Raw genomic sequence first — 14,883 nt, forward strand, 5'->3', positions numbered from 1 at the left:
GATGCAGGCAATATCTTTGACAGCATGCAGTGCACAATTATATTTGTACCTTTCTTTGGGTACGTCGGAGTTGGTATTAATTGGAGCAATGGCTGTGGACCGTTACGTGGCTGTCTGCAACCCCTTGAGGTACAACATCATAATGAACAGCCACACGTGCATCTGGGTGGTCATTGTGTCATGGGTGTTTGGGTTCCTGTTTCAAATCTGGCCTGTCTATGCCACATTTCAGCTTACCTTCTGTAAATCCAATGTGTTAGACCATTTTTTATGTGACCAAGGGCAACTGCTCAAACTATCCTGTGATGACAGCCTTTTCACAGAGTTTATTCTTTTTTTAATGGCTGTATTCATTATCGTTGGTTCTTTGATCCCTACTGTCATCTCCTACACCTACATCATCTCCACCATCCTCAAGATCCCCTCAGCCTCTGGGCGGAGGAAAGCCTTCTCTACCTGTGCGTCCCACTTCACCTTTGTTGTGATCGGCTACGGCACCTGCCTTTTCCTCTATGTGAAACCCGCAAACACAGGCAGCTGAGTATAACAGGTTAGCGTCACTGATGGTTTTAGTGGTGACCCCTTTTCTGAACCCATTCATCTTCACCCTCCGGAATGACAAATTTATAGAGGCTTTTCGAGATGTCATGAAACGCTGTTGTCAGCTCCTCAAGGGTTAGCTGTGTCCTAAGGGCAATCGTGGACTCATCTTCGTGGACCTGAGTAGGTGAAACCACTAATTCAGTCTGAAATGATAATTTTCAACACCAAGTGGTTTCTGATGTACAAGGGAATTCTACAAAGTTCTTCAAGGGAATTTTAAGACACCGATAGTGCTCCAATTTATAGTCAGATGATTCCTATGTGGGTGATCTCACTATTTTATTATTAATTTTTAAAGATTTTATTTATTTATTTGACAGAGAGAGACAGCCAGAGAGAGAGGGAACACAAGCAGGGGGACTGGGAGAGGAAGAAGCAGGCTCCCAGCGGAGCAGGGAGCCCGATGCGGAGCTCGATCCCAGAACCGTGGGATCACACTTCTAGCCGAAGGCAGACGCTTAACGACTGAGCCACCCAGCCGCCCCTCACTATTATTTTTTAACTGGATATATGCTTATACAGTCTTCTGTAGTTATAATACATCTTACAATATAAACTTAACAGGTGTGAATCTACAAAATATATGTGATATTTTTTAGAACACTCAGCTCTTTGAATGGGAAAGTAAGGAAGAGTATATTCATTCAGTGGCAGTTGACCTCCATGATTGATTCTGGGTGCTGAGTCATCTTCCCATATGTTTTCCCGTGCTTTCACGATTTTCTCACTGCCTAAAGCACCTTCTATTTCTTTTGGAGTGACCCCAAGTTCAGCCTCAGGCTCCAGCCTTTTCTTGAGGTTCCTGTCCCCAGGTCCAGCAGGGACACTGCCACCCTGTAGATCTTCTCAACTGGTAGTCGTGGGAGTGAACTCACTCCACAACCCTGCCTTCTTCCCAACTTCGGGGCCAGACGTGTGTTAATTGAGGCATGTCTCTAATTAGTGGACTTTCTCATGGTGAGGAGGGAGGGTCTTGGAAAGAGGCATTTTCTTATCTGTCATGATTCTCATTATCACACCAGCCCTAAATGTGGGAGGGCATGACTTCTAGGACCTGAACTGACAAGAGCAAGCTGACCTTGCTGTGTCCCTGGGCTGAGGCAGGAGTGCAGGGAGGGCAGAAAAAGGGGCTGCCCCTGGCCACTTCTCCCCACATTCCTCACATTGTTCAATCCTGACACTGTGCATTCCATCTCCCTTCTCTCTCAGCTACATTTCTGTCTTCCATTCCCCCTCCCCCATACAAGGACTGAGTTTACCAGGCTGTCCTCAGCTCTACAGGGAGCATCCTAATCCTCATCTCAGTTCCTACATAGTCCTGTCTCAGCCCCTTGCCCCTCACACCACCATTGTCAATATTTCTGCCATTCTCATGTGGCTAAGCAGGGGTCAAAAGACTGTGCACATGAGACTGCCTTCCCAACATAATACATGTATATATTCTGGAGGCCGTTCTAGTGCATTTGATAAGAATATGTATTTTGCTGTTTTAAGATAGAATGTTCTGAATATATCTGTTAAGGTTTACCTGGTCCAATATGTCATTCAAAGCCACTGTTTACTTGTTGATTTTCTGTTTGGATGACTTATCCTTTGATGTAAGTGGGGTAGTTAAAGTCCCTATTAATATTGATTTTGTCCTGTATGTTTGTTAATAGCTGCTCTATGAATTTGGGTGATCCTACATTGGATGCATAAATATTTACAATTGTTATATCTTCTTGTTGGATTGTTCCCTTTATGGTTATATAATGTTCTTCTTTGTTTCTTGGTACATCTTTGTTTTAAAGTCTATCTTGTCTGATATAATTATCATTACCCTGGCTTTCTTTTTACTTCCTCTTGCCTGAGCAACGCTTTTCCAACCCTTCAGTTTCAATCTGTATGTGTCTTTAGGTCTTAAATGAGTCTCTTTTAAGCAGCACATGGACAGGTATTGCTTTTTTATTCATTCTTTCACCCTGTCTTTTGACTGGAGCCTTTAGTCCATTTACATTCAAAGTAATTATTTATAGGTGTACTTATTGTCCTTTTGTTACTTGTTTTATGGTTATTTTTATAGTTCTCTGTTTCTTTCTTCTTTCATGGTTTGCTGGCTTTCTTTAATCATATAGTTGGATTCCTTTCTCTTTATTTCTTGCATATCTATTACTGGTTTTTGATTTGTGGTTGCTGTTTGTTTTGTGTATAATATCTATGCATATAGCAGTCTATAGTAAGTTGTGGTTGCTTAAATTTGAACCCATTCTTTACTCCTCTCCCCACGCCCCCTAACATTTAGGTATATGGTATCATACTTTACATCCTTTTATTTTGTGAATCCCTTGACTTATTTTTATAGATATTATTTTTTTGCTTTTGTGCTTCCTACTTTATAACTCCTGCTTGTGGTCTTTCCTTTCTAATCAAAGAGTCCCCTTTCATGTTTCTTGTAAGTCTGGTTTAGTGGTCAGGAATTCCTTTAACTTTCCTTTATCTGAGAAACACTTTATCTTTCCTCTTATACTGAATGATAGCCTTGCTAGATGCAGTATTCTTGGTTGTAGGTTTTTTCTTTCAGCACTTTGAACATAACATGCCACTTCTTTCCAGCCTGCAATGTTTCTGCTGAAAAATCAGTGGATAGCCTTATGGGGCTTCCCTTGTATGTAACCGTTTTCTTTTCTCTTGCTGCTTTTAAAATTATCTCTTTATCACTACTTCTTGCCATTTTATTTTATTTTATATTTTATTTTATTATTTTATTTTATAGATTTATTTATTTGCAAAAGAGAGAGAGAGAGTGAGCAGGGGGAGAAGCAGAGGGAGAGGGAAAGAGAGAGCATCTTCAGGCCAACTCCCTCTGGAGTGTGGATCCTGACACAGGGCTCGATCCCACAGCACTGAGAACATGACCCGTGCTGAAGTCAAATGCTTAACCAACTGAACCACCCAGGCACCCCTACTTTGTGCCATTTTAAATACCATGTATCTGGGTATGGACCTTCTTGGGTTGATTATATTGGGGGTTCTCTGTGCCTCCTGGATCTGGGTTTCTGTTTCCTTCCCCAGATTTTGGGAAGTTTTCAGCTATTATTTCTTCAAATAAATTTTCTGCCCCCTTTTCTCTCTCTTCTCCTTCTGGGATCTGTATAATGCAAATGTTATTATGCTTGATGGTATTGCTGAGTTCCCTCAGTCTATTTTTATTTTTTATTATTATTTTTCTGTCTCCTGTTCAGCTTGATTGTTTTCCATTACTCTGTCCTCCAGGTCACTGATCTGTTCTTCTGCCTCCTCTAGTCTACTATATATTCCTTCTAGTGTATTTTTAATTCCAGTTATTGAGTTCTTCATGTCTGATTGATTCTTGTTGATGTTTTCTATCTTTTTGTTAAGGTCTCAGTAAGGTCCTCCACTCTTTACTCAAGTGAAATGAATATCTTTATGACCACTGCTTTAAATTCTTTATCTGGTATATTATTTATCTCCATTAAATCAGCTCTCTTGCTTTGATTTTGTTGTGTTCTTTCATTTGGGACATATTCCTCTGTCTCCTTTTGTCTAACTCTCTGTTCTGTTTCTGTGTGTTAGGAAAGTCAGCTACATCTCCTGCTTTTGAAAGTAGTGGCCTTATGAAGAAGAGGTCCTGTAGTGCCTTGCAGTGCAATGTGTCTTGTTCCACAGAACCTGGCACTTCAGGGGTATCTTCTATGTGTGTGGTATGTGTCCTGCTATTGTGACTGAGCCACTTTTGCCTTCAGTCCAGTTGTCTGCAATCACTCTGCCCGTTGTAGGAAGGGTTTAGTCCCTGTGTTGTGATTAGGCCAGTCTGGGGCTACCATGGGCTTGAGTTGAGTCAGATCAGGTGTTTTCCCAAGAGGTGATAGCACTGAACTACAGGGCACTTTCCCTGTGTTGTTCCCTGAGAAGCTTTTGTTGGTAGGCAGAGCCTTCAGTCAGAGTAGATGGTTGCCCCTCCCATTGCTGGGGCTATAGTCAGATTGGTATGTGCACTTATCATAGTCTGTTTATTCCTGAATTGGATTAGATATATCAGTATGAATCTCTCCCCCTCCCCCATGTATGCATATATATGCATATGTATGTGTGTGTGTGTATTCTCAATGTGTCTTTTTTTTTTAAAGATTTTATTTATTTATTCGACAGAGATAGAGACAGCCAGCGAGAGAGGGAACACAAGCAGGGGGAGTGGGAGAGGAAGAAGCAGGCTCATAGCGGAGGAGCCTGATGTGGGGCTCGATCCCACAACGCCGGGATCATGCCCTGAGCCGAAGCAGACTCTCAACCACCGTGTCACCCAGGCACCCCCTCAATGTGTCTTTTAAGAGCGCTAGTTAAAAGGATTCAGGGTCCAAACTGAAGAGACTTTCACTAGCCAATATGGGACAAGTTGTAATTTAAAAATACAATAATTGCAATAATTTGAAACACATCAAATATATTTAGAACCATGAGTTCATAATGATACAAGTTATTCACCTTCAAAAGAGACTAAGGAAACATTTATTTATTTAAAGTTCTGATAAATGGAAAGATTCAAGTATTTATTTTGGGTAAATATATAGTAAATGAAAATATCAAAGTATTGTAGATAATTAATGAAATATGATAGAATTAGAATATCACAATTTAGCAACCCCCAATGATGTTTATGCATCAACTGTTTCTAACATCACGGAAAAGAGAAAACTAGATCTTATGTGTCTTTTGATGAAATACTATAATAATCCTTCATTTTTTCAAAACTAGAGGAACTTAGTCTTATCAGTCCTCTGAATTCAGCTGCCAATTTACAGGAAAATATGTGGAGAACAGAAAGATATATTTTACTGTACCATAAGGATGCATAACCAAAATCCAGACTATAAGAAACTACTGTCGAAACACCTAGTAAATTCAACAAATAGATTATAAAGAAAAGAAAGGGATGCTGAATGGATCTACAGATTAAAAGGACTAAAAGGATACATGAAATTTTTTAAAAATGGGCAAGACTAACTAAGCTATAGTATATAGTGATGCAAATATGAGTGATAAAAAATGTAGTGAAGTGATTATTTCAAAGATAGTTACTTTTGGGGAAATGAGGATTGTAATTGTAATGGGGTAATGCAGAAGGTTCTGGGGTTTCTCTGAATGTTCTTTCTTTTTCTTTGATCTGGGTGGTAGTTACAAGGGTACTTAACTCATGATAAATGAGATATATATTTGCTTCATATAGTGTTTTTGTATCTGTACTTTATTATTAAAATCAAGCAATTAGAGGGATTTCTGGTTTCCATTTAAGGAGCTTGAAAGTTGTCACTGTTGTCCTCAAAAGAATAAATCACAAAGAAACTGAAAATCAGCATACTTTCTTAAATCTGTCAGGAGATTAAGGTCACAGGGCAAACCATTGCTCTTCAAATTGGGAAGGCAGGCAAATACAATGAGTCACAGTGTACTGGAGCAGAAACTCTGGAGCAAAAGTCCATTGCTGGAGCCAGTATGAGGTTAGAAAGTACTCAACAAATTTTGGGGGGCTCCATATGGACAAACTTGGGGGCTGAAACCTCCAGAGAGGCCCAGTCTCAGGAGGGACCCCACACATTTGTGAATTGCATGTCCAGGATCCTTGTCAGGATCTCAGAGTGAAGATCACAGAACTCAGAGTCCTGTCCAATTAGGGGATGGGTAAAAGTAACCATTCTGAAATACACCAAGAGCATCCTGTTCCTTAAAAGCCTGCCTTTAAGGGAAACTATTTTATCAAAGCCTAAATTCCTTGGATTTTTACCAGAGTCTAACCAATATGGGGGAAGGGAAATAGCCAACTCTGTGTCTCTGTCCTTCCTATTTCACTAAAGTTACAGGGAAGCTGAAAGTCACAACCCAGGGACACAGGTTCACTAAAAGATTGAGACTTAATTATAGGACTGTAGAATGCTGAATGCTACACTCCCTCTACTCTATACCACCACATCAGTAGGGCTGCTGAGTCTAAGACCTTATTTAAGAAGGAGATTCTAGGGAAACACAAAGACAGCAGGTGAGACAAAAATAAGAACAAGAGATTTATTTTAGCCTCTCACACATATAGCTACCTTAACAGTAAACACAGCCCAACTCCTAGCCAGATAAACATAAAACCTCACATAGAAGACCTGTTTACCTCAGATCTTTTTACCCATTATATATTGTCCAGCTTCCAGTGAAATATTATGAGGCATACTAAAAAACAAACAAAGAAAACAAAATATGAAGAGACAGGTCAAACATGAGAATCAGACTCAGATATGGCAGAAATGTTGAAATGATCAGGCTAGGATTTTAACATAACTGTATGTTTAACATGCTAAGGGCTTTAGTAGAAGAGTGGACAAAATGCAAGAGCCAATGGGTAACATCAGCAGAGCAATGGAAACTATAAGAAAGAGTAAAAATGAAGTGGTAGAAAAAAAACCCAATCTAAACAAAAATAAAGAATGGCTTTAATGAGCTCAGCAAAAGAGTGCAGATAGTTGAGGAAAGAATGAGTGAGCTTAAAGATATGTCATTAGAAACTTCCAGAACTGAAATGCAAAGTGAAAAATGAATGAAAAAGATAAAACAGAGTATCTAAGAATTTGGAACAATTATAAAAAGTATATCTTATGTGTCATGGGGATATGAGAAGTAACAGATAAATTATTAGAAGTAATAATAACTGAAAACTTTCTAAAATTAATGACAGGCATCAAACCGCAGATTCAGAAAGCTCAGAGGATATGAGGAAGATAAGTAGCAAACAGTTTACATGTAGGCATTTCATATTCAAAGTGCAGAAAATCAAAGACAGACAAATTATTGAAAGAAGCCAGAAGGGGAGAAAACACTTAACCTTCAAAGGAATAAGAATGAGAATTACATTAGAGTCCTCTTCAGAAAACATGCAAGCCAAAAGGAAAACAGAGTAAAATACTTAATGTGTTGATGAAAGAAATCCACCAGCCTGGAATTATGTGTCTTGGGAAATTATTCTTAAAAAGTGAAGAAATACTTTCTCAGACAAACAACATTTTGTTTGTCACCAGTAGATCACCCTTGTAAGAAATGTTAGAAGAAGTTGTTTGAAGAGAAGGGTAATAATATGGTTTAGAAATTGAATCTACAGAAAGAAAGGAAGAACCTTAGAGAAGGAATAAATTAAGGTAAAATAAAATTTTTAATTTTTCTTGTTCTTTCCTGATCTCACAGATAACAGTTTGTCATAATGACAGAGTAGCAACATATTGGATTATTGTAGCTTATGAATAAGTGAAATATATGACAGCAATGTTTAAGGGATGTTAGAGAGGAACTGGGGATATTTTGTTATAAGATACTTGCACTACCCATGGAAGGGTATAATGTTATTAAAAGGTGGTTATAGCAAGGTCACAGGGTATAAAGTTAGTATACAAAAGTCAATCACCTTCCTATGTACTTGCTTTACCAAATACCAGCAATGAAAAAATTGGGATTTGTAATTAAAAACACAACACCATTTACATTAGCACCAAAAAATGTAGGTGTAAACCTAACAAAATTTGTGCATGATCTGAGAAAAACTACAAAAACTTAAAAACCCTGATGAAAGAAATAAAAGAAAATAGAAAAACTGGAGAAATACTCCATATTCATGCACAGGAAAACAGTATTATTAAGATGTCAATTCTTATCAATTTGATCTATAGATTCAATGCAATCTCAACCAAAATCCAAGTAAGTTATTTTGTAGATAATGACAAAGTGATACTAGTGTTTATATGGAAAGGTGAAAGGCCCAGAATAGCCAACATAATCCTGAAGAACAGAGTTGAAGGTACTGACTCTACTCAATTTCAAAACTTATTATAAAGCTGTAGTTATTAAGACAGTGTTTTATTGTTGAAATAATAGAAAAATGTATTAGTGGAATAGAATAGAAAGCCCAGAAATAGACCCATACAGACATCATCAACTGATTTCTGACCAAGAACAAAGGCAAGTGGAGAAAGGATAGGTTTTTCAACAAAAGGTGCTGGAACAATTGGACATCCACATGAAAAAAAAAATCTGGGCACAGATCTTAAACCTTTCACAAAAATAAACTCGAATTGGATCAGAGACCTAAATGTAAAATGCAAAACTACAAAACATCAGAACCTAACTGGAGAAAAGTAGGTGACCGTGGGTTTGATGAAGTTTTTAGATACAACACCAAAAGCATGATCCATGAAATTAAAAACTGAAAAGTCAAACTTCTGCTCTGGAAAAGACTGTTATGAGAATGAAAAGACAAGCCACAGTTCGGGAGAAAATAATTGGCAAAACACATATGAAATATTGGACATGTATGCAAAACATACAAAGAGCTCTTTAAAACTCAACAATAAAAACAAATAAATTAAAAATGGGCAAAAGATCTGAACAGACGCCTCACTAAAGGACATATGCAGATGATCAATAAGCATATAAAAAGATGATCAACATCCTATGTCATTAGGAAATTGCAAATTAATACAACAATGAAATATCACCCCACACCTAGTAGAATGGCTAAAACCCAAACACTGAATATTGGTGAGAACTTGGAGCAACAGGAACTCTCATTCATTGCTGGTGGGAGTGCAAAATGGTACAGCCACTTTGAAAGACAATTTGGCAATTTCTTATGAAGCTAAATATACTCTTACAATACAACCCAGCAATTATCTTCCTTAGTATATACACAAATGAGTTGAAAACATGTCCACACAATCTTGTACATGAATATTTTTTGTAGCTCTATTCATAATTGCCAAAAATCGGAAGCAACTGAGACATGTATTATGGGTTGAATTATGTCTGTCAAAATTCATATGTTGAAGTTCTACCCTTCCAGTATATCAGAATGTAAACTTGAGTGGAAATGGGGTTGTTGCAGTTGTAATTAATGAAGATGAGGTCATACTGGAGTAGGGTGGGTCCCTAATCCTATTGACTTGTGTCGTTATAAATAGAACATTGTGTGAAGAGACACCTAGGGAGAATGACTTGAGAACATGAAATAAGAACCAGATAGCAATAGAGAAGGATCAATAAAGCCAAACGTAATGACTTGGAAAAGAATAGTATGATTGATAAATCCCTCACAAGAATGAGCAAGGAAAAAATAGAAACATAAATCACTAATATCAGAAATGGAAACAAGGGATGTCCCAATAGTGCAATAAACTGTAAACGTATAAAAATGGTATCATGAGCAACTTTATGTTAATAAACTTGACAACTTAGATGAATTAAGCAATTCACCTGGAAAATACAAACTGAAGCAGGAGTTTTGAATAGTCCTATAGATTCTAAAGGCATTTTACCTATAAATAAGTACTTCCTCACAAAAAAAACACCTGGCCTAGATTTCCTCACTGATGGATTTTTCCAAACAATTTAGGAGGAAATAATACAAACTTTTCCCCATAAAATAGGAAAGGAAGCATATTTTCTAACTCATTTTATGATAACCAAAATTATCTTGATGCCAAAACCTGACATGGACCTTACCTAAAAGAAAATTATAGGCCAATCTCTCTCTCTCTTTTTTTTATTATGTTCCGTTAGCCACTGTATAGTACATCATTAGTTTTTGATGTAGTGTTCGGTGATTCATTAGTTATGTATAACACCCAGTGCTCATCACAACACGTGCCCTCCTTGATACCCATTACCTTTTTACCCTCTCCCCTCACTCTCCTCCCCTCCGAAACCCCCAGTTTGTTTCCCGGCGTCCATAGTCTCTCATGATTGGTCTCCCTCTCTGATTTCTCCCCCTTCTCCTATGGTCCTCTGCACTATTCCTTATGTTCCACATATAAGTGAAACCATATGATAAGTGTATTTCTCTGCTTGACTTATTCCCTTTAGCATAATCCCCTCCAGTTCTATCCATGTCGAAGCAAATGGTGGGTATTCATACTTTCTGAGGGCTGAATAATATTCCATTTTGTAGATGTACCACATCTTCTTTATCCATTCATCTGTTGAAGGGCGTCTCAGCTCCTTCCACAGTTTGGCTATTGTGGACATTGTTGTTATGAACATTAGGGTGCATTTGCCCCTTCTTATCACTACATCTGTATCTTTGGGGTAAATGTCTCTCATTAACAGAAAGGCCAAAATCCTGAATAAAAAACTAATCAATATAATCTAGTAACTTAAAAAGGATAGCCCACATACCTCAGTATTTCCCCCTAATCTTTCTCTTCAGCACTTTGGCAATCACTGTTTGGGTTTAACTACAGATTACTTTTATCTATTCTAGAATATATGGCACCACACCATTTGCATTTTTTGCTGTGTGACCTTTTCATTCATTGTAATGTACATGAATTCATCCATTTTGTGTCTTATCAGCATTTTGTTACTTTTCATTGCTGAGTAGTTTCCTAATATGAATATAACATTCTCTTGTTGATGGGTATTTGTTTTCTGTCACAATTAGTTGTAATGATTAAAGGCACTATGAACACTGTAACAGAAATATTGGTGAAGACATATGTTTTGATTTATTTTAGGCAATTACCTATGAGTAGAATTGCTTTAACTATATAAAAAATGAAACTTTTTCCAAAGGAGTTTTATTACTTTATGTTCTTTTGACCTTCTCTATTCTGCCAGTGTCTAGTTGATCATACTGGAAAGATATCTAGAGAAATGGAACCATGCCTGGAATTAAGAATGTTGATTGTACAATGAAGCTCTGACACAGAATGCACCCTCCACCCTCCTCAGATATCCGCATTGGACAGCAGCCCTCCTTCACTGTTCCCCAACAATCATCACGTGACCTCACATAGCCACTCAGAGGCTGACAAGCACATGGTGGGACAGAGGTGTCGTGGGCAGCTGTCAGCATACTTCCCATGGGGATGAGGCCCTCAGGGATGGGTCTCTACTTCACAGTATGATTAGTGACTCCTGTTTTGTGAGTGGCATTCTAGGATCTGCATGGCTCTGTACATGGAGGGGTGGCAACTGCAGAGAATATTCATCAAGGGGTTACAAATTAGCACCTGACTCCCACCACCCCTCTTTTCCTGGCAATAACCAGGTAGATTTGTTTTCACCAAAAAGAAACTTACCAATTGGAATTTCATAGCTCTGATATTAGCTATTGGTCCTATGTTATTTACAGGACTAATTAATGCACCAATAGAAGAGAAAATAAAATTTCCTTCATTTTCTGTAAAAAAAAAAATAAATAAAATAGAAATACTCTGATCAGAGGCTCTGGCCATAGGCCCAATGCAATCTCATTTAAGAAACAAAACAGGTAAACAGAAGGAGGAATGAACCATGAGAGACTATGGACTCTGGGAAACAAACTGAGGGCTTCAGAGGGGAGGGGGATGGGGGATTGGGATAGGCCGGTGATGGGTATTAAGGAGGGCACATATTGCATGGAGCACTGGGTGTTATATGCAAATAATGAATCATGGAACGTTGCATCAAAAACTAAGGATGTACTGTATGGTGACTAACATAACATAATAAAAAAATTATTATTAAAAAAATTTAAAAAAGAAACAAAATAAGTGAGCAAAGGGGAAAAAAAAGGAGAGAGAGAGGCAAACCAAGAAACACACACTTAACTATAGAGAAAAGCTGATGGTTACCAGAGGGGAGGTGGTGGGGGGATGGGTGAGGTAGGTGATGGGGATTAAGGAGGGCCCTTGTTGTGCTGAGCACTGGTTAATGTATGGAAGTGTGAATCACTCTATTGTACACCTGAAACTAATATTAACTAATTGGAATTTAAATTAAAAATTAAAAAGAGATTATAAATTAATGTAACTTTTTGATGGTGACTTGATAACAGCTAATAATTTAATACAATTAAAAAGTTATAGGGGTGCCTGGGTGGTGCAGATGGTTAAGCGTCTGACTCTTAGTTTTGACTCAGATCATGATCTCTGGGTGAAGAGGTTGAGCCCCGCATCAGGCTCTGCTCTCTGTGTGGAGTCTGCTTCAGATTCACTTTCCCTCTCCCTCTGCCCCTCCTGCTCATGCTCTCTCTCTCTCTAAAATAAATAAAATGAATCTTGAAAAAAAGTTACACTTGTACAACTTTTCAGACATGAGAATATTTATTGCAGTGGCAATAATGACATGAAAAATTGGAGAAAATGAAGTGTTCATCAGCATATTAAGTAATGATCAGTATTTTCATAAGTGAATATTTATTAAGCAATCACTTTAAATGTGATTGACATATTGTTAATATGGAAAAGTTTAATAGAAACACAAACATACACACATATATAAAGAAGTAGCAGACAGTATATTTATTAAAATATCATTTACTTAAAATAGCATATACAGATATTCTTATTTTTTTATAACAATATATTTTCATTATATTATATTAGTCACCATACAGTACAGATATTCTTATAAACACACAGAATACTCTATGAATACACTAGAAATATATATTAATAACTTATAATATTTATCTCTAGCAGATGGGTCAGGAGAATCAAGCAGATGGGGAGTGGGATATTTACACTTTACATTATATCCTTCTATTTGATTTTTAAATTATGACCTGACTAATTTTATGAAAAATGACAGTTGTTTTACAAAGTGTAAGAGTAAATATTTTAAGTGTGATTTTGCTATTTTACCCCAAATCCCACCCATCCTCACTTTTATGTAGTATTTTATTGTTGTTGTTGATTCTGAATATTGTGTCTTCACTTTCACCCCTCAATTCAAGCAGCGCAGGGAGGTGACCTGAGAGCATTTGAAGACTGAAGGGAAATGTATGGCTGAACAACCACAGTTGGACAAATGTTGGAGGGCCTGGAATGGGCTGTGGATTTAACAGAATGTAAATTTGGAGTAGGTGGCAGGTCCTCTCTCTCGCTTACCTGACTCTCATAACTGTGGTTGGAGGGTATGTGGTAGAGAGTGTGCAGATTCTTTGGGAAAGACGTGTTCTGTGAAATCTTGGAGATGGAGAAGATTTAGTGACCTCTAGGTTTTTGATGTGTGTCGTTTGTAGGCATTAGTATACTCATGAGCTTGGGGGTAGCTTAAGCTCTGTAGGGATAAATGGAGTCAGGGAGAAGCACAGAGTAGATTAGGGGACTGATTGCTCACAGCTTGGTTGTTGTGATGAGTAAGGGTCTGGAAGGAAGGCAGCTGGACATTGAGAAATTCTGACTGGGAGTTTTTAAGTTTATCCAATGCACAGAAATTTTTTAGGATCTAAAACTTGATTATCCTCAGGAGGGAAGACTGAGTTTCTTCAGTTTTTCCTTGACTACATCCCTAGTGTGTCTCTGAACGTGTGCAAATTATTCCTCAGTGTATAACTATCCTTGGGGATAGACGAGGTAGAGAAAGAAGGAGGCAGAGGGAATGAGGGAAGGGGAGATAGGTGGATTCCTCCCAGCACTACTTCTGGACTTTTTCCTAAACTTCTGTGTGTTGATGGTGTTCTTTGTCATGAGTGGAGACTGTAGGAGGTTCCCTTGCCTCCTAAGCATGGCTCTTTACTAGCCATGGGTAGCTTGGGTTGATGCCTGAAGAGCAATAGAACTTTCCAGTCCAGTCCCCATCTCTGGAGGTGAGTGTCATCCAGGTATCCCATTTAGTGAAGGAGAGAGTAGGAGAGCATTATCATGAGAGGGTCTAAGCTTGGCTGCCATATAGAACAAGGACACCTAGAGCCTGAAGAGTGAACCAAGGGAGCTAAAGAGTAGATGGCTCTCCATCAGATCATCCCTCCATAGCAAAGGGCAGGTTGATGGTGCCTGTGCTGGCAGTGGGCACACTCTGCCACCACCTGAATCCCTGCTCTCTCATTTTTCATCCTGTCTTCCTTACATCTGCTTGCCATCTTGTTGCGGATCTCCTGGAAGAGAGACTGCAGGTTGACTGGGCAGTGCTTTGGGGAAGAGTGAATGGAGGGAAAGGTAGTCAGGTTGGATGCTCTTCATTTCTTCATTGATTTCTTCCTTGATCTATTAATTGATATATTCATTTAAAATATTTATAGAATATATACTTTGTCAGACTGTTCTTGTCACAGGTGGTAATACAAGAAATGTAAAGAGGTTGCTTCAAGGTACTTCATTCTGATTTGGGATTTTGATGATACAATAACAAACAAGTAAATATATACTATAATGTGAGATATTGATGAGAGCCAATAGAAAGAAAAATACAGCCTAAAGAGGTTAGAGAGTGAAATTGTGCATGTATTGTTTTGGAGAGGATGAGGGGGGAAAGGGTCTGTAGAGAGGATATCTT

At 38.1% G+C, this 14,883-nt stretch overlaps 1 protein-coding gene across 1 annotated transcript; it reads left to right on the top strand.

Moving 5' to 3' along the window:
- The first annotated feature begins 1 nt into the window (after position 1).
- On the top strand, positions 2-680 carry LOC117797010 (olfactory receptor 9A4-like). The gene is given in 2 exon segments (XM_034647369.1): positions 2-522; positions 524-680. Coding segments are annotated over 2 exon segments (678 nt in total).
- The last annotated feature ends 14,203 nt before the right edge of the window (positions 681-14,883 follow it).

Source organism: Ailuropoda melanoleuca, chromosome 1 (assembly GCF_002007445.2).
Source record: "Ailuropoda melanoleuca isolate Jingjing chromosome 1, ASM200744v2, whole genome shotgun sequence".
NCBI lineage: Eukaryota > Metazoa > Chordata > Mammalia > Carnivora > Ursidae > Ailuropoda > Ailuropoda melanoleuca.